This window comes from Melitaea cinxia, chromosome 27 (assembly GCF_905220565.1).
Source record: "Melitaea cinxia chromosome 27, ilMelCinx1.1, whole genome shotgun sequence".
NCBI classification, from domain to species: domain Eukaryota; kingdom Metazoa; phylum Arthropoda; class Insecta; order Lepidoptera; family Nymphalidae; genus Melitaea; species Melitaea cinxia.
In genome coordinates this window covers 8,482,566-8,501,516 of record NC_059420.1, presented here as the reverse complement: position 1 = coordinate 8,501,516, position 18,951 = coordinate 8,482,566, and the positions used below count along the sequence as shown (strand labels likewise).

General features: G+C 34.6%; 1 protein-coding gene across 1 annotated transcript; it reads right to left on the bottom strand.

Moving 5' to 3' along the window:
* Positions 1-5,430: 5,430 nt before the first annotated feature.
* LOC123666952 (phenoloxidase-activating factor 2-like) lies at positions 5,431-17,771 on the bottom strand. The gene is made up of 9 exons (XM_045600965.1): positions 17,767-17,771; positions 16,332-16,423; positions 14,085-14,187; positions 11,879-12,082; positions 9,913-10,111; positions 9,265-9,370; positions 8,657-8,841; positions 6,963-7,127; positions 5,431-5,819 (listed from the first exon to the last, which is right to left on the bottom strand). The coding sequence occupies exons 1-9, from the start codon at positions 17,769-17,771 to the stop codon at positions 5,655-5,657; spliced, it is 1,224 nt and encodes a 407-aa protein (XP_045456921.1). The 3' UTR covers positions 5,431-5,654.
* Between the last annotated feature and the right edge of the window lie 1,180 nt (positions 17,772-18,951).

The following is an 18,951-nucleotide window of genomic DNA, read 5'->3' as shown; positions in this document are numbered from 1 at the left end:
TGATTATTTTTCCTTTTTTTTTCTAATCGCACTCATGATTTTTTATTTCAATAACCAGTTCATATTTTTTATTATTATGTCAGTAAAATCGGAGAATATTATATTTTATCAATATGTAATTCGTATTTAAATATGATTTCTAAAACACACGATTTACTAAAAATACCGAGCTAAGCTCGGTCACCTAGGTACTGTCATTATTATAACAGTAATATTATGTATGCTATTTTTACTTTTAACTGATGTTTCCATAATCCCATCGGTCTATCGTGATAGTTGTGTATGTAAAAAATCATTTGAATGACATGACAGTAATTTATTTATTTTGACTAGCCCGTTGGCGCAGTTTGTAGTGGCGCTGCTTTCTGCTCCGCGGGTTGCGGAATCGACTCCCGCATGAGTCTGGATATACAAAAAAAAAAAAAAAACCGAATTGGTCGAACCATTCTCGAGTAATGCGCTTAGAAATAACAATTTTTATTTATATAGATTTAATGATACGAAAAGTATTATAAATAAATTTGTTTATTTTAGTATGTTCTGGTTTTATTCTTTTTTTAACCGACTTCCAAAAAAGGAGGAGGTTCTCAATTCGACTGTATTTTTTTTTTATGTATGTTACATCAGAACTTTTGACTGGGTGGAGCGATTTCGACAAATTTTCTTTTAATCGAAAGGTGGTGTGTGCCAATTGGTACTACTACTTTTCGAGCTATATCTAATAATGCGTTTTTACTTGACGCGTTTTTCGTCGACCTGTGTTGTATTATACCGCATAACTTTCTACTGGATGTACAGATTTTGATAACTCTTTTTTGTTGGAAAGGAGATATCCCAAGTTTAGTATCATGATAAGGAAACCAGGATCTGATGATGGAGTTCTAGAGAAATTGATGGAAATTCTTGAAAATCCGCAATAACTTTTTACTGGGTGAACCGATTTTGATAATTCTTTTTTTTTGTTGGAAAGAAGATATCCTTAGTTTAGTACCATGATAAGGAAACCAGGATCTGATGAAGGGATCCCAGAGAAATCGAGAAAACTTCTTGAAAATCCGCAATAATTTTTTACTGGGTGTACCGATTTTAATAATTTTTAATTTAATCGAAAGCTGATGTTTGTCATGTAGTCAAATATAAATTTTATTGAGATCTGATAACTACTTTTTGAGTAATCTTTGATAACGCGCAGTTACTTGAGTATTTTTTCGTCGATCTACGTTGTATTACTCGTCAATGTAATTGAAGTCGGTTTTTTTTTCGTTTGCGAGCAAACACAATTATTTTTTTGTTTAAATAACAAATTGATATCGTTTTATTTCACAAAATGTGTATTTTAACCCATGATTTGAGATAAATTACGTAGGCCCACAAATAAAGGGTGGAATTTCGGGAACAAACGGACTCCAAATTCGGAGTCAACGCATCGAAATACATAACCCTAGTAGGTAGTACCATAGACCCCATACCCATAGTCTGGTCAAGGGTACAGTGCACTTTTTTGTGGGCTATTTAATTTGTGCATTGAAATGCATGCAGCTGCTGTTTGCAAAAATGAGTTATGGATATAGAAATTACTAATTATAAAATTATGTGTTATTTTAATTATGTGTTATTGTGCGTGAAGGCGTCTAAACACCGGTGTGGGCTCGAAACCCGATCAGGATGGATACTTATATTTATTTGACTCCTGTCTGGCTGTCTGTCCTGGTGAGTCTACCTAGTGTTTTGGAGAGCACAACAAGCTGTCGGTCCCGATCGTTATCATAGACACCTGATACCAATACTTACTCATAGTAGGGTAATAGGTACATATGCCAAACCGCAGTGTGTTACCCATAGTCACCACACTGGGCAGGCGGGTTGGTGACCGCAGGGCTGGCTTTGTCGCACCAAAGACGCTGCTGCCCGTCTTCGGCCTGTGTATTTCAAAGCCAGCAGTTGGATGGCTATCCCGCCATCGGTCGGCTTTTTAATTTCCAAGGTGGTAGCAGAACTGTGTTATCCCTTAGTCGCATCTTACGAGACCCCACGGGAAGAGAGGGGGTGGCTATATTCTTCAATGCCGTAACCACACAGCATATGGTACATATACTAAAATATATTTTTTTTACAATTTTTGTCTATCTGTCTGTCTGTTTGTTCCGGCTAATCTCTGAAACAGCCTGACCGATTTTGACTGGACCTTCGCTAGCAGATAGCTCATGTAATAAGGAGTAACTTAGGCTACTTTTATTTTAGAAATTTATTTATTTTATAACTTAGTGAATCGAAAAATAACTTTTTTTTTATTCCATGCGAACGAAGTCGCGAACACAGCTAATCGGTAAATCATATATATATTAATACGCTAAAGTTAAAATGTTTGCCTCCCTTTTTAGAAAAAGCCTCACAATTATTCCACATAAATTATATATCATTTTAGAGATAATTGCTTACTTTACCGGCGACAACAACTAAAATATTTGTTTTTGCTTTTATTTTCGTAAATTAATTAATTATAAAATTATATATACATGACGGCTTTAATTTTGAAACAGCGTCAACATGATTGACTGTCAATAAATTTTTTGTCAGATTTCAAATCAACTCACGTATAAATACTTTTTTTGTAATTTTGTAAAGTGATAATTATTATTTATTTATTTATTTTGAGAGGAACAACAGCTGAGAAATACAATGTACAAAATTATATAGAAGTAAAAAGCTACCAATAGTTCCTCACTGGTAGTCACAGAATATTAAGGAGAAAACTTACGCTACATATAAGCCGTACTAACAAAAAAATTATGTGGTGTCATTAGGAACATACACACACATACACATGAGGAAATTATAAAAAAAAATCGAAATTATGGTCGGTATTCTTGATATGATATGAAAAAAATTTTGTGTTGTCATGTGACAGGTAGGAAAGTTACGAAGAAGGAAGGTACGAACTTCCTTCAGATAGTATAGATAATTTGAAAAAAAGAATTGTATTAATTTTATATATATTTTCTAGTTCTTGATTTTTTTTATTTTGTTGTTTGGTCATTTATAGTAGTATTTTTTGTAAAGGTTTTATTTTATATTATGAATATTTCTGAATATCAATTTCATCCTGAACACTTTTAACGCTCCCATTTAATATAAAATAACTTTGTCTTTTATAAAGATGCTCGATTATTTATTTATTTTTTGCATAATTCTGTACCTCTGCTAATTATTAACAAAAATATTCAATATTTTATCATGTTTTGAAATAATTTCAACAATATTTGAATATAAAATGAATCTTACTATCATCTATGGCTTATTAGTATTGTTAATTCATTTGCTCTTTGTGTCACTTTACACTATCTAATTTTCTGTGGTCGGCTTCCGTACTTACGCCATATTTGTTTACCATTTAACAGACTTCTAAAAAAAAGGAATATAGACACTACACCCCAACGATAGCCCTTGTTATTAATACTTATTTAGCGCGAATTATTCGCACGGGTAAAGCTAGTAGATAATTATTTCTAAAGTTTTACATTGTCATAACGCGTATGTATAATATTTAAAAATTGTAAAATATTGATTGTTGACTATGTATGTGGACTGGTAATTGTGTAACAATTTCCTAAGCTCTGATGAATACAGTGAATGTTAACAGCGAAGAATTAGTGTATTGTGTATCGATTAAGTTAAAATAAAACAGATGGTCTTTATTTACTTACTATTTAATAAATATACAAAAATATTCACACAGTTTCATTATTAAATAATTTAAAATAACCATTCTCATCACTAAATAATTGTATTCGTTGTCAAACAAAAATAAACTACCTTCAATCTACATCGATAAGTAATCTATATTAATACGTGAAGCAAAAACTTTGTACCCCTTTTTACGAAAATTGCGCGGACGGAGGAGTATGAAACTTCGCACACTTATAGTTTATATAGAGGAGTGCAGAATGCTAATAATTTTTCAATTTTTTCATAAAAATATATTAAATCAAAATAAATTAAATAATTGATACACACTTATTGAACGTAAAATAAAAATATCTATTTTCTCAAAAAAGACCAAAAAAAAGTTAAGGCTGTAAAAGCATTAATTAATTTAAAAAAAAGTTTCCACATCTAAACATTAGGTACATTACGAACTTAAGTAATGTGGCTAGTGTTATACAGGTTTTTTTTTTGGTATCGCAGGGAAACCCATTTACGGGTGATATCCAGGACGACCTGGTAGGCAGTCATAGACCGTATGTCGGCTTCAGCACTTGGGGGTGCAATACCGACCAAACCCCTTCGGGAGCCTTCAGCCGCTTTAATTGGAGGGTCCCGGATCTGCAGGCAATAGGATACCTCTAGCGACAGGCTAGCCTCGGCAAAAAGGCCAGACTTCTCCTCTATAGGGACTGTCCGGCTCACCTCTGAACAATTCCGACGACGTCTATGTCTAGCAGGTCCAGGTTCCCATCCAAGTCCGACACGGGCACGGGCGCGTTACTGGAGTATACAGCAACCCTAACCTAGTCACAATATTTAAGGATTGCTAAACCTTAATGGTAGACATTACCTCCTTATCAAATCTTGACTTTAACTTATAATAATGATAACTTCGTCCTTTATGAACCGATTTTAAAAATTCTTTTTTTTTGTTGGAAAGGAGATATCTTTAGTTTGGCACCATGATAAGGAAACCAGGATCTGATGATGGGGTGCCGGAGAAATTGAGGGGAAACTCTCAAAAATCCGCATAACTTTTTACTAGATGTACCGATTTTAATGATTTTTAATTTAATCGAAAGCCGATGTTTATCATGTGGTCAAATTTCACCGAGATCTGATTACAAACTTTTGAAGTAATCTTTGATAATGCGTATTTACTTGACTATTTTTTTGTCTTCCTACGTTGTATTACTTGTCGATGTAATTGAAGTCGGTTTTTCTTCGTTTGCCTGCAAACACAATTATCACCATTTCCAAAAACAAGGCCAAGATAGCGATCACAGATTGAGATTAGGATTTGTGATTGTAAGGATTGCAGTTTGAATTAAATTTTATTGAAATGGCGGCAGAAAATATCTTTATTAAAATTTGGAAGTTTATGACTAGCCCATTGGCGCAGTTTGTAGTGGCCCTGCTTTCTGTTCCGCGGGTTGCGGGTTCGATTACCACCTGAGTCTGGGCCTAATATTTCCCGAGTAGAATAGCGACCGAGGGATAAACCTGGCTCAAAACCATCAGGGTCCTGGGGAAAGATAACTTCATTTGAAATGCGGAATGGGGTCTCCGTCGGGCATTCGTGGCATAGCTCTAAAATGCGAAAGACTAGATATGTATATTAAAAAAAAAATAGTTAAAACAGTCGGATGTTACTTGTAACACAAGCATTAAGTTGCTTATCATAGGGACAGACGACCGTGTGTGTATGTTATAAGATATTTTATTTAATTTCGAAGTATCTCAATCTTACAGAACATCACAGCTAATTAGCGCTGCTCTCAAACAGTTTTGTGTTTCACTGTTAAGTAAGGTAACCAGAGCTCCAGTTCGGGGATAGGGTCGACAAAGCACTGGTACTGCTCCTCGTGTTGCAAACGTCCATACGCCGTGGTATCCGCTTACCATACAGACAATTTCTTTTCCACCAAGTTGCCAATATCAGCAGTTCATTACAACGTTTTAAATTTTGCATCGTTGAATCCTTCCAGAACGAATTGTGTTAACACCCAGTTGTACACTTCAGGTATTTTGGCGTAAACTCCTGGAAGGTTTATTCCACATTCCAATCCATACATTGCCATTCCGACAGCTGAATAACGAATGTATTCCTCGTCCTGGAAAGTAATACATTAAATAAACACTGTAAATTAATCTGGTATTTTATTAGCAATCTTAACCCAATCTAGTTAGCGTTGATAGTAATACCGAATGATTTATTTAACTCTGTGGCGACATCTATCACGCGAAATATGAACGACTACGAACTACGTAATTAGAGAAAAAACTGACGTATGCTACATCGCGCTATCAGAGTTTTCAAAGTAATTAAGTATATATACAAGAACCCGACAACAACCGTTTGTGAAGGGGGATGAGGAACTCAACACGTTGTTCCTCATACACCCCAAAACTCTAAATGATCTGTGAGATGGTAAAAAAACATTCACAAAAAAACCTTAATGTCTAAAATTTAATTAAAATATATTTAGCCGTGAATTAGGAGATTATGTAGCGCTTAAAATTAATCTTCAATGTGTCTTTAAAATAGCAGAAGAAAGATATGCCCAAATACTTAAAAGTTAAAAAATTGGATTATCCAAAATATACCTAATTATTCTAAAAAAATAACTATTGGAACACTAATCCGGAGAGGATGAGAGACACTCTTTTGAGTAAAGGCTTGTTTACTTTTTTTTAAATATATATTACTAGGTCGGCAAACAATCCTACAGCTCACCTGATGGTAAGCAATTACCATAGCTTATAGACACCTGCAACACCAGAAGCATCGCAAGCGCGTTGCCAGTCCTATCCCCAATCCCCCCGCCAGGAGCTATGGTCACCTTACTCACCAACAGGAACACAATACTGTTTGAAAACAGTATTATTTAGCTTTGATCTTCTGTAAGGTCGAGGGTACTTCCCCAGTCGGGCTGCACCATATTTTGAGCAGGGAATTCCTGCTGTGCCCTACCTCAGTTAAATATATATTAACACTATTACACTATTAAACAGATAACGGTTTCCATCGGATCAAAGTTCTTTGCCACCATCGAACTCCAATTTATTTATGGCATATTTCTATTCAAAAATGTGAATCTAAAACTTGCGTTTTACTTATCGAGGCAAAAGGTATTAAAAATAGCCTATTCTGTCTCCAACAGTCTTGGTATAAAAAAGTCTATTCATAGCTTATGTGGAGGATAAATTTTGTCGACAAATGGTGAAACAGGCTCTATGTAGAAAGTTACACTTACAGCAACGGGGCAAACTAGAGAGGCACCTCCGTCTCCCAAGCACGTGTCTACGTTCGGTACTCCGCCAGCGCAAATGAATGACTTGTGCAAATTGTAGTAGCTACCTAGACGACTGTTTCTGTATTGGTTCTGACATTTGTTACCATCGACAATGGGTAGCTTTAGCTGAAAGTTAAGTATTTTGAAGTTTAGTACATGATTCAAAACTTTGTTTCCTGTGTTTTGTTCCTATGTTGTGTTCTTCTTCGTATAAATATAATGTGCACAAGTTGACATCGCTGCTCTAATATGAAACCTACTAATATTATAAATGATAATAAAAAAAAAAACAATTAAGTTTAAAAGAAGAAAGATATCAATTAAGTTTAGCATAATTTTGGTCGGTGGACTCACGTCTGCATTAGGGATACTAAGACAGAATAATTAGGTCTCTTAATGTAAGCTGCAGTAGTGTAACAAGTAAACGATCAGTAATAAAACTAAAAATCGGAATAACAAAAGCACGTGCACTATAAGCCTGTGGACATAACTTCATATATATTAAAAAAATATATAAATGCGAAATTTTGTGAGGGTGTATGTGTGCAGTCCTTGTGGGTCTCCCCACCGTGCCTCGGAGAGCACGTTAAACCGTCGGTCCCGGTTGTTATCATGTACACATGATAGCAATCGTTACTCATAGTAGTGAATATATCCGCCAACCCGCATTGGAGCAGCGTGGTGGATTAAGCTCTGATCCTTGTCCTACATGGGGAAAGAGGCCTATGCCCAGTAGTGGGATATTACAGGCTGAAGCATATGTATGTATTTATGTTTGTTACTATTTCCTGCAAAAACTATCGGATCGATTTTAATGAAACTTCTAGAATTCTTCTTAAATGAATTGGAAATTACGCAGACAATCACGTGGCGTAGCTAGTCAAATATAAATTTAATTTGTAAAATGACGATTTAGGAGTGCTTTTGAAGCCTACAATAATAATTTGATTTTGATTTTGACTAAGTAGCTGATGACTGAATATTCGTACGGTGTTGCGAATTGTCATCATATTATATTAGTACGCTAAAGTTAAGATGTTTGCCTCCCTTTTTAGAAAAAAAAACCTCACAATGACTCCACATAGATTATATATCATTTTATAGATAATTGTTTGCTCTACCGGCATCAACAACAAAAAAAAAATATGATTGCTTTTGTTTTTGTAAATTAATTTAACTATTAAAACTATATATGGGTATGACGGCTTTAATTTTGAAACACTGTCATTATGATTGACGGTCGGTAATTTATTATTGTTCAATTTCAAATCAACTCACGTATAATAATACTTTTTTGTAATTTTGTAAAGTGATAATTATTATACTTATTTACTGCAAATTATTCGCACGGATATAGCTAGTTTAGATTATTAGACTGCTATAAATTTACTTATTTTAAATCTGTTTACTTTCACAGTTTCTGCCGTTATTCAATAAAATATGTATGAAGTAAATTAATGAAAATTTTATTGCAAGGACTTTATTTTATTATTTGTCCAGAGATTAATTTAAAAGATTAAATTTGATATATTTAGGCCTAACTAAACTAAACATCTCATCATCATCATCTCAGTTTGAACGCATTATAAATTTGAAATCTGCGAAAAAATAATCCAAGAATATCTAGTAATTGTAGTTGTAGTTAGGACATTGACCTTTTTAAGTACGGTGGGATATTTCTTTTCACCCGTCCTAAAGTCTTCTCCCCATCCCATGCTGTAGCATTCTGTGCCAGTTTGTGGCGGCCTGTGCTCCAGGCAGGCTACTCCAATGTGAGGGGCGTCATCAAGATCGAAGGGTTTCTCCAAGATAATCAGAGCGAAGTCGTAGTGCGTGTAAACTGTATAAAATTATGTTTATTTAGATATAGTAGGATTAACATCGCTTTAATATCAAGATATATTAGGATTAAGATATCAAGACCGGCATTAACTCAGCACCGTCTTGATTCAATGCCTACTTACTACTATATGTAATCTAGTGGTTGGTATACCATATCTGCTTCAGATAAAGATCTGCCAGGATATATAAACAATGTGTATGCAAGGATAGGGTTAATGATTACAGACGAGATCCAGCAAATCCTAACCTTGAGAATTCCTTCACTCATTCCTGTCACTTTATCTAGCCTAGGAGCTAGTATTTGGGAAGTGATATATGGGGAAATTAGTCTGGTTTCAACTCCATTAACAACATACAAAGGTTTACTCCACTCTTTTACTAGGAGTACTTTTTTTCTAGCACCATAAATATAGATACATACTCCTATTGTATTGTTCGTGTATGATTATCTTTCTCGCGTCTCTGTCCTGATGTGGGTAGACTTCGTCAATTGTACTTATATTCCATTCACCGGCGCGACACGCCAACTAAAATATAATAATTTAATTACAAATTTTATATCTATACTGATATTATAAAGCTGAAGAGTTTGTTTGTTTGTTTGAACGCGTTAATCCCAGGAACTACTGGTCCGATTTGAAAAACTCTACCAGTGTTAGATAGCCTACATATCGAGTAAGGCTATAGGCTATATATCATCATGCTAAGATCAATAGGAGCGGAGCACTAATGAAGAATGTTTCAAAATCGGGGTTATTTTTTAAGTAACTATTTAATGCGGACGAAGTCGTGGGCAGTAGCTAGTATATGAAATGTATGAAGGTATGGTATAGGACACTGCAGGAAACACCCTGCTCAAAATAAGGAGTAATCTGACTGTGGAAAACCGCTAGTAAAGTTGTGTTCCTGTGGTGGGTAAAGTAGGCAGAGCTCCGACCCTAACTCTTGACCCTCCCCCGGACCTATGGCTAGATTATTCACCATATAAACAAAACACTTGAGTGCCGTATTATTAAGCTATGATGTTCTGCACGGTCGAAGTTCTTTTATTTTCACGTCAACCTCAGACCAGGTCTGCTGATGAATCTTGGTGTATGTTCGTCAAAGTCAAGCTTAGTCTAAGGATATGCTTATGTATTAAAAACATATTCACATCGAAAGCTGCGATTTCATCGACTTTGTGAGCTACTGTCAAAACCACTGAAGCATCTATAAGTGTCCCCCCTCCGATGTATGTGTCGTGAAATTTATTACCAGGTACGTTTTTTCTGTAAAAAAAAACAAGAGTTTTTATTTCAAAACATTTTTGAATATCATATCAAAAATTGACCGCTCCAGCGGGGTTCGAAACCGCGTCTCCGACTGACCGTGTCGGCGCTCTAGTCAATTAAGCTATGGAACGATGTAGTGGGTACTAGATCGAAATTTTTGATATGATGATTTTTATATTCGGTTTAAGCGAAGTTTTTATTTCAATCAAAGTACTTTTAATTCGTTTAACTGAATAGTTAGTTAACTGAAGTAGGGTAAAGTAGGAAATTTCCTGCTCAAAATATGGAGTAGCCTGACTGGGGTAGTGCTCTACCTTACAGAAGTTTACAGCTAAATAATACTGTTTTCAAGCTGTGTTGTGTTCCTGTTGGTGAGTAGGGTGACCAGAACTCCTGGGGGGAATTGGGAATGGGGTCGGCAACGCGCTTGCAATGCTTCTGGTGTTGCAGGTGTCTATAAGCTACGGTAATCGCTTACCATTAAGTGAGCCGTAAGCTTGTTTACCGATCTAGTTACATTAAAAAAAACAGACTAAAAATAGAGGAGGTTTTCAATTCGAGTGCATATGTTATTTGTGTTACCTTATAACTTTACTAGTGTATCGATTTTGATGATTCTTTTTTCACGAGAAAGCTGGTGCTTTACATGCGGCGCCATTTAAATTTAATCGAGGTCTGAAGAGTATTTATTGAATATTTAATCGATTATTTTTTAAACTTTGGTATTACTTGTCGATGAAGGAGTTTTTTTGCGTTTGCGAGTAGCAACAATTATTAACTTTGTATTTTATATCTGAGAATAGGCTGACAATATACAACTGTGCCAAGAATATGATGGCCACTGTCGTGAAGTTCATCCACTATTTTGTTAGGTATAAGTACACTATATAATATATCGAATCTTGCTGATGGGACATATATAAGCATCGAATGAGATGTGCCTGAATAGGGTCAGTCTGAGGTCAGCTTAACCCTAGTGGAAGAAAGTTGTCCGAAGAGTTTTATTTGAGAGTCGATTGAGTAAGAACCATTACCCTGTCTCTTGACCAGAAAGCAAAATTAAAAGATTCCTTATTTTCGATGTGTGTGTGCTTTTCTGAAATTTTTTGTGAAAATCAAAATCAAACATTACTTTATTTAAGCCTTCAAAAGCACCTTTGGATCATCATTTAACCGACTTCAAGAAAGGAGGAGGTTACTCAATTCGACCGTATATATATTTTATGTATGTTCGGGGATAACTTCGTCATTTATGAACCGATTTTGATAATTCTTTTTTGTTGGAAAGAAGATAATCCTAAGTGTGGTACCATGATAAGGATACCACGATTTGATGATGGTATCCCAGAGAAATCCTCAAAAACCCGCACAACTTTTTACTGAGTGTACCGATTTTGATGATTTTTAATTAAACAAATTTTGAAGTTATATTTGATAATGCGTATTTACTTGACTATTTTTTGTCTACCTACGTTGTTTTACTTGTCGATGTAATTGAAGTCGGTTTTTTCTTCGTTTGCCAGCAAACAATTATTTTACGAATTATATTGTTATTGATTTTAATAAATTAATCAGAATCAAAAGTGATGCTACTACAAATTCGCAATGCAGATTCTGCAGAGAAGATTCAGCAAGAAATTCCGCAGTTACTCTTTGAAAAAACCGTGTTATAATAAATCTTCTTAAGCCGAGTTCTTTAGCTAGTATTATTATTAACTTTAGTGAGGGTAATTTTAGAACTAATAAACATGCAAATAAACTTACTTCAACAAAGCGACCATCCAAGGGAATTCTCCGAATTCCGCATAGCCGTTATTGCTCGCCAATTCTCTCAAAACATGGGCACCAGGGTTGCTGTAACCGCATCCAACGGGTTTCGTCACTAAATAGTGTGACAGCAGTGTAAGATTGATTTGACTCTCCGGGCAACAAGTTTGAAGGTATGGGCAACTACCCGCTACTAATTCTCTGAAAAAGAAATATTAGACTTCCAGGTTTTTATTTTAATGCTGTGTGGATAAAATCTTTTATTTCTCAGTCTCTACTGGAACATTGTTTAATTTTGTTGTATAAAAACTAATTACTAATAAAATTAACTCTCCGGAATTACTTTCTATAATTAATTTTATCGTACCATTGAAATCAGTACGGCATTATACACCCATTCAACTACTTCTGGTATCAAAAATTACTGCCAAAATGCTTTCCTGTGGCGCGCGAGTAAAGGCTTAAATAATCTGTGTAGACCAAAGAGCAACATGGAGGTGTAGACTGAACGATATTGATGTATTCAGTTCAGGTGTGGTGGTGGCGAGGCGAGTATTGAACCAGAATTTCTTTGCATTATTTAGTTGATATGATTAATTTATTGTTTAAAAAAGGTTATATAACATCTTGACTTGAAATTACTCTGTCCGCATGATATGTTTATTTATGTAATAGTTCTTATACGTGAAGACCTATTATTAGCCAAATGTTGTTTAGTTCAATTTGCTATGTATTCTTATTTGTGCTGTTGGTTTTTTGGATACTAAATAAATAAATAAATAAAAAAAAATTAAAGGAGTCTGTTACTCAAAATCACTGTAAGAAAAACTCAAGGTTTTGATTGATTCAGCCTGTAACATCTCCCTGTTGGGCATAGGCGCCTTTCTCCACGAAGGAGAAAGGTTAGAGCCAAATCCACCACGTGTTGCAGGCGTCTATAAGCTACGGTAATCGCTTACCATCAGGTGAGCCGTACGCTTGTTTGTCGACCTAGTGACATAAAAAAAAAATATTTGTCTAGCTACGCCACGTGGTTGTCTGCGTAATTTCCGATTCATTTAAGAAGAATTCTAGAAGTTTCATTAAAATCGATCCGATAGTTTTTGCAGGAAATAGTAACAAACATACATACATACATACGCTACAGCCTGTAACATCCCACTACTGGGTATAGGCCTCTTTCCCCATGTAGGAGAAAGATCAGAGCTTAATCCACCACGCTGCTCCAATGCGGGCTGGCGGATATATTTCTTACTATGTATAACGATCGCTATTAGGTGTCAATAATAAAAACCGGGACCGACAGCTTAACATCCTCTCCGAGACCCATAAGGACATATACTAAAAAAAGTGCGTGCAAAGTAAACATGTCAGAAGTAAAACATCTTTGGCAAACTAATTGAATTTTTTTTTATCCCTCATGCGCACAAAAGAAGGTTCACTTCAACAAATATAAAGTGGAATCGAACTCACAATCGTAAAAGTTGGATTGATACACGGAAACTAACCAGAGCGATGTCCTCACTCAGGTTAAATTTTACTGTAATAATGAGATAGCTCTAAAATTTCCTATATTTTTATATGTTATTTATTCTCCTAGCCCTCTGGAAAAACCAAACTGTTAAATTCAACCAAATACATATAAAACATTATTTAAAAAAACATCGCTTCACTTTTTAATATTTTTTTTTTATAAAAAAATATTTTTCATTCCGTTTTTTTTTTTAATCGGTAAAGGCTACATTTTATTTTTCTTTACGACTAAAATTCCCATTCATTACACGAGAACTGTTTTTTTTAGATGACAAATAAACTTATCTGATGATAAGCGGTTATGAATTCCTGCAAAACCAGAAGCATCTAAAGCGCTTTGTTGACCTTACCCTCCCCTGGATGGCCAACTTACTCACAGGAACACTACTTGTGATCTTCTGTAAGGTTGAACTTCCCTAGTCAGGCTACTCCACATTTTGAGCAGGAAAATCCTGCTATGCTCTATGGAATTTTTAAAGGTTGCAGTAGGTTTACCTATGAGTCCGGGGGGAGGTGGCGAATGCTAGTGCGACCCCACCTCGGCCCACCCATTCGGACGTTCACACGACGTGGTGGTTTTTTTAGTCAGTAGCAGTCTGACATAACCCTCTGGCGCCCCCGCGCTGAAGGGTATCCATGATGGATTTTCTCCACGTAAAAAAATGTTTACCTATAAGTAAATCCAATACTTTCGTCCAAAAGAGGCAACTGTTTGCAAAGTGATTTCTTGACACATCTAGCTTCTTCTCCGCTTTGGTGAACACACTTTCTATCTAAAACACAAAAATCAAGAGTTCATTTATCATACATGAAAGAAAAGAGTTGGAACTTACAGAGGGAGGGAATGCAGTTGGAAATCCACATTAATTAATATAAATTACGAAAAATGTGGAAAAGTTGACGACCCAGAAGATATATTTAAACACTTTCTTCTTCTTCTGCTTGACATTACTAGTCTTAACGCTTTTCCACTTTGCCCGATCTTTTGCATAATATTGGGTAGAATTATTGGCTCTCATAATCTTAATAATTAATATAATAGGTATATATTTATTTATTTATATGTTTATTTTGCCTTTTTGATGACCCTACTCTGTTTTGTTCTAAAATCTCCTCTACCCCAAGGTTGTTTGGAAGAAATCGCTTACCTAGCGATAAAACCGTCTTTGCGCATATTATCATTATATAAGTTTTATTTTTTAGGATACCTATGTACTTTAACTTCTATGCAAAATAAAGTACATTTCTTCTTCTCATGTCCTGGTTCACGACATTGACCATCGCTGTCTTGGACGTCTGGGAGCTTTTATTCTAGGGACCGATATCTCCTAAATTAACTTAAAATAAATGTCACTAACACCAATTTCGTTTTTGTGGCCCCAAGTTTAATTTTAAAATTAAAATCAATAAATATTGTATCAGCTGATGAACAATATGGGTTAAGTTTTAACATCTATTCATATAATTGTGTTTGCCAGCAAACGAAACAAAACCGACTTCAATTACATCGACAACTAATACAACGTAGGTAGACGAAAAACTAGTGAAGTAAATACGCATTATCAAAGATTACTCCAAAAGTTGTAATCAGATCTCAATGAAATTTAAATATGACCACATGACAAATATCGGCTTTCGATTAAATTAAAAATCATCTAAATCGGCACACCCAGTAAAAAGTTATGCAGATTTTTGAGGGTTTTCCTCGAATTCTCTGGGATCCCATCATCAAATCACGGTTTCCTTATCATGGTAACACAGTTAAGATATCTCCTTTCCAACAAAAAAAGAATTATCAAAATCGAAATGAATTAGCAATTGAGTAACCTCCTCTTTTTTTTGAAGTCGGTTAATAAAAATAACAGAAAATTGTTTTATTATCAAAGTAAACGTCAAAATGTATGTACACGCGTAATTTCCGAACGATTGCGTTGAATCGGATTCTTTTTTATTTTCTCGTTTTTAACGAGATCTGTCAAGATTTTTTTGCGTTATCCCTAACAATACGTTGTACTATACTTATCTGTGTATTATAAATTGTAGTTGATTTGGTCATTATGTACAATTGAGGAGTGTAATTTAACCCTAACCTATCTAACTTAAGAAGTACAACGTTTAACGACAGTTTCGTTTAACAAAAAAAAAAAAAAAAATAACCCTAACCTAACTTAAAAAGTACAACGTTTAACGACAGTTTCGTTATACAAAAAAAAAAAAAAAAAAAAAAAAAAAAAAAAAAAAAAAAAAAAAAAAAAAAAAAAAAAAAAACCCTAACCTATGCATACACTCCTCGATTGTACATAATATCCGTTGATTTTTTAGTTTAAGTACAAATACGATTTGTGACAAACTTTTATCTCGAACTCATTTGTTGGACGTCATAATTGAGAGTTTTAATGTAATTATGATTTTTCCCTGCCTTATTCAAAACTCAAGTTTACACCGCGTCCCTCTATCATTGTTATTGATTGCGGTCAGTGACTCAAATGATAACCAACCTTTATTGGTATGTTCATTATTTATATTATTATAGTACAAGTTGACTCTACATAATGACCGTTAATTAATTGTTACCTTTTCAGAAATTATCCAAAACTTAAAAAAATATTCCGAATTCGTCTCAGGTGGCAGATATATTATGAGTACATGATAACAACCGGGACCGACGGCTTAACGTGTTCTCCGAGGAACGGTGGGGAGACCCACAAGGACTGCACAAACACCCAGACCAAAGCAAACATCTGTATTACCAATACAAATGTTTGTCATGCGCGAGGATCGAACCCGCAACCACCAACGCTACAGCCACAAACCAGCGCTGTGACCGTTGCGCCAACGCGTCGTCGTTTTAAAATATAATATAAATCAGCTAAATCTCAGATATCCAAATGAGGTGATTAGAAAAATAAAGACTCACATTGACTTAGGTTAATGTTATTTAGTTCCGCGCCTTCAGCTGAAGCAGCTCTGATCAGCAACAGACTACATGATATGTATACCAATTGTAACCTGTAACACGTAATACTTTATAAAGAAAAATACATCACCGAAATGTACGTACACGCATAATTAATAATTATTTATCTATTTTTTTTGTTAGTGTCAGGACAAGCTTTCTGCTATTTTTTTTAAATGTATAGATATAACTAGGCCACCAAGCAAGCGTACGGCTCACCTGATGATAAGCGAATACCGTAGCTTATAGATGTCTGCAATACCAGAAGCAACGCAAGTGCGTTGCCGACCCTATCTCCAATTCCACCCAGGAGCGTCGGTCACCTTACTCACCTACAGGAACACAACACTGCTTGAAAACAGTATTATTTAGGCGTGATCTTCTGTAAGGTCGAGGTACTACCCCAGGCGGGCTGCTCCAGATTTCGAGCAGGAAATTTCCGGCTGTGCCTCAATCTTAAGATTTAAAATAGAATTCGAAAGAAAAAAGTTTTTAATTTATTAAGCGATTACAAAAAAGTAAGTGACTGTCAATCCGATTGTTTTCTTAAGTGTGTTATATCATATTGTTTCGATCAAAAATATATTTTAAGCTCATTATTAAATATTTTATGACTATATGTCATATATATTATATTTGAATACACTTTAAGAAAAATATAATTTGGTTAAATATTTTAAAATATTACGAATATTCACAAAACTTAAGAGGATATAATTATAAGAATTGACTACTTATCAAATGTTTTGTGTGTTTTTATTTCAATTTAAATGTAAATAATTTGAAGGTCAATGGTAAGGAAACTGCGAACTTGAATGCCGCGATATATAATACCAATTCTTAAAGAAGTTAATACAACAAGAAATATAATACTACTAAATAAAGATAATATACAATAACAAAAATAAAATTCGTAAAATCATTTTTCATGAAAAAATACAATCACTCAAGCCAATTAACAATTTTCGAACGCAGGGTACTTTGACATTTGACAGGTATAAAGAGTTAGTATGGGATAATAAAATTGACGTTTTTCCTACTTTCTCTACAATTTCTTCATATTTTCTCACCTTTTAAACCTTTTTTGGATTACAAATATTTCAACATTAAAATTAGTCAAATCGGTCAAGCTGTTCTCGAGTTTAATGACTCTATATTAGCGGACCCGGCAGATATTGTTCTGTTCGGTATAGTAGCTACCAAATATAATTGGTGACATACCGACAGGAGCGCTACCTATCGGTTCCAATTGTGTTCTCAAACAACCAAAGAACCCATTGAAATGTACACAAAATTTCAACCTAATCCACCAAACCGTTTAGGACAAGTTAAGTGACAAACACACGTACAGAAGAACTATGTATATTAAGAGATTAATAAAAGATTGTAAACTTACCACATTTTAGTACTACTAACAACAATCAATATCTTTAATAATATTGTGTAAATAACACAATATCTTTGGAAACGCGATGTTCACTGCGCAGGTTAAAATGTCGACTGATTATATTCAAGAAAACATTTATGTGATTTAGAATTATAATAGTGACGTAATCGCATATTGTAATATTTGTATCGATATTTTTTAATATTTTATTGCAAAATGGTCAGTTAATTTTTAACTTGTTATATGAAAGCTGTGCCCCGCAGTTTCGTTGCGTTAATTGAAGGAAAAAAACACTAAAATTATAAACACTAAAATATATAGTCTTCGTCAGTAAATAAACTGTCCAAGAGTTTTTTTTTTTTTCAATTTGTATTAATAGTTCTTGAAATTAGCGCGTTCCATGAAACATACTCTTCAGCTGTATAATATTTGTATAAATTTCGACCCAGACAACAGAGTCATTAAATTGTGGTACACTTTGTACATCGTAATGTACAAAGCGATCTCCACTCTCTCACCAAGCGCTCAATATCTGTGCTGAGACCTATATCGAGTACCAGCTGACCCCGCAAACGTTGTTTTGCCATGTATATTATTAACCACCCTTAATCCCCCCCCCCCCCCTTATAACTAAGCTAATGAAAAATAGATGTTGACTGATTCTCAGACCTACGCGACATGCTCACAAAATTTCATAAAAATACAGTCCAGCCGTTTCGGTGGAGTATTGTAACTAATGATACTAACACGAGAATTTTATATATAAGATTTTTTACTGAAGTTTTTGTTCAACCACAATAACATTTAGCCTATATCACTCCTGAATCGTGTAGCTTCCTGTTAGTGAAAGAGTTTTCATGATCGGATCAGTATTTGGGAAGATTACCCCCTACAAACAAACAAAGTTAGAAACTTTACCTTTTTATAATATTAGTATAGAGTACTCGTATAACCAACCTGCCTACCCAGAGTGGTGACTGTAGGCAAAACACATGAGTTCACGCTATTTTTGGCGTGAACTTGTGGAGGTTTATGTCCAGCAGTGGACTATGATAGGCTGAAATGATGAAGAAGATGATGATGATAGAGTATAGATTTAAAATTAGTTACGAAAGAAACAGAAAAAAAATCTTTGTTTTTATTATTTTTTGTGTAATACCCACACATGAGGAAATTATAAAAAAAAAAATTCGA

Coding starts and splice junctions, on each gene's coding strand:
- LOC123666952 (XM_045600965.1), bottom strand. Junction 14,188..16,331: donor TAACATTAACCTAAGTCAAT/GTGAGTCTTTAT, acceptor TTTGTGTTTTAG/ATAGAAAGTGTGTTCACCAA. Junction 12,083..14,084: donor AGTATTGGATTTACTTATAG/GTAAACATTTTT, acceptor TTTCTTTTTCAG/AGAATTAGTAGCGGGTAGTT.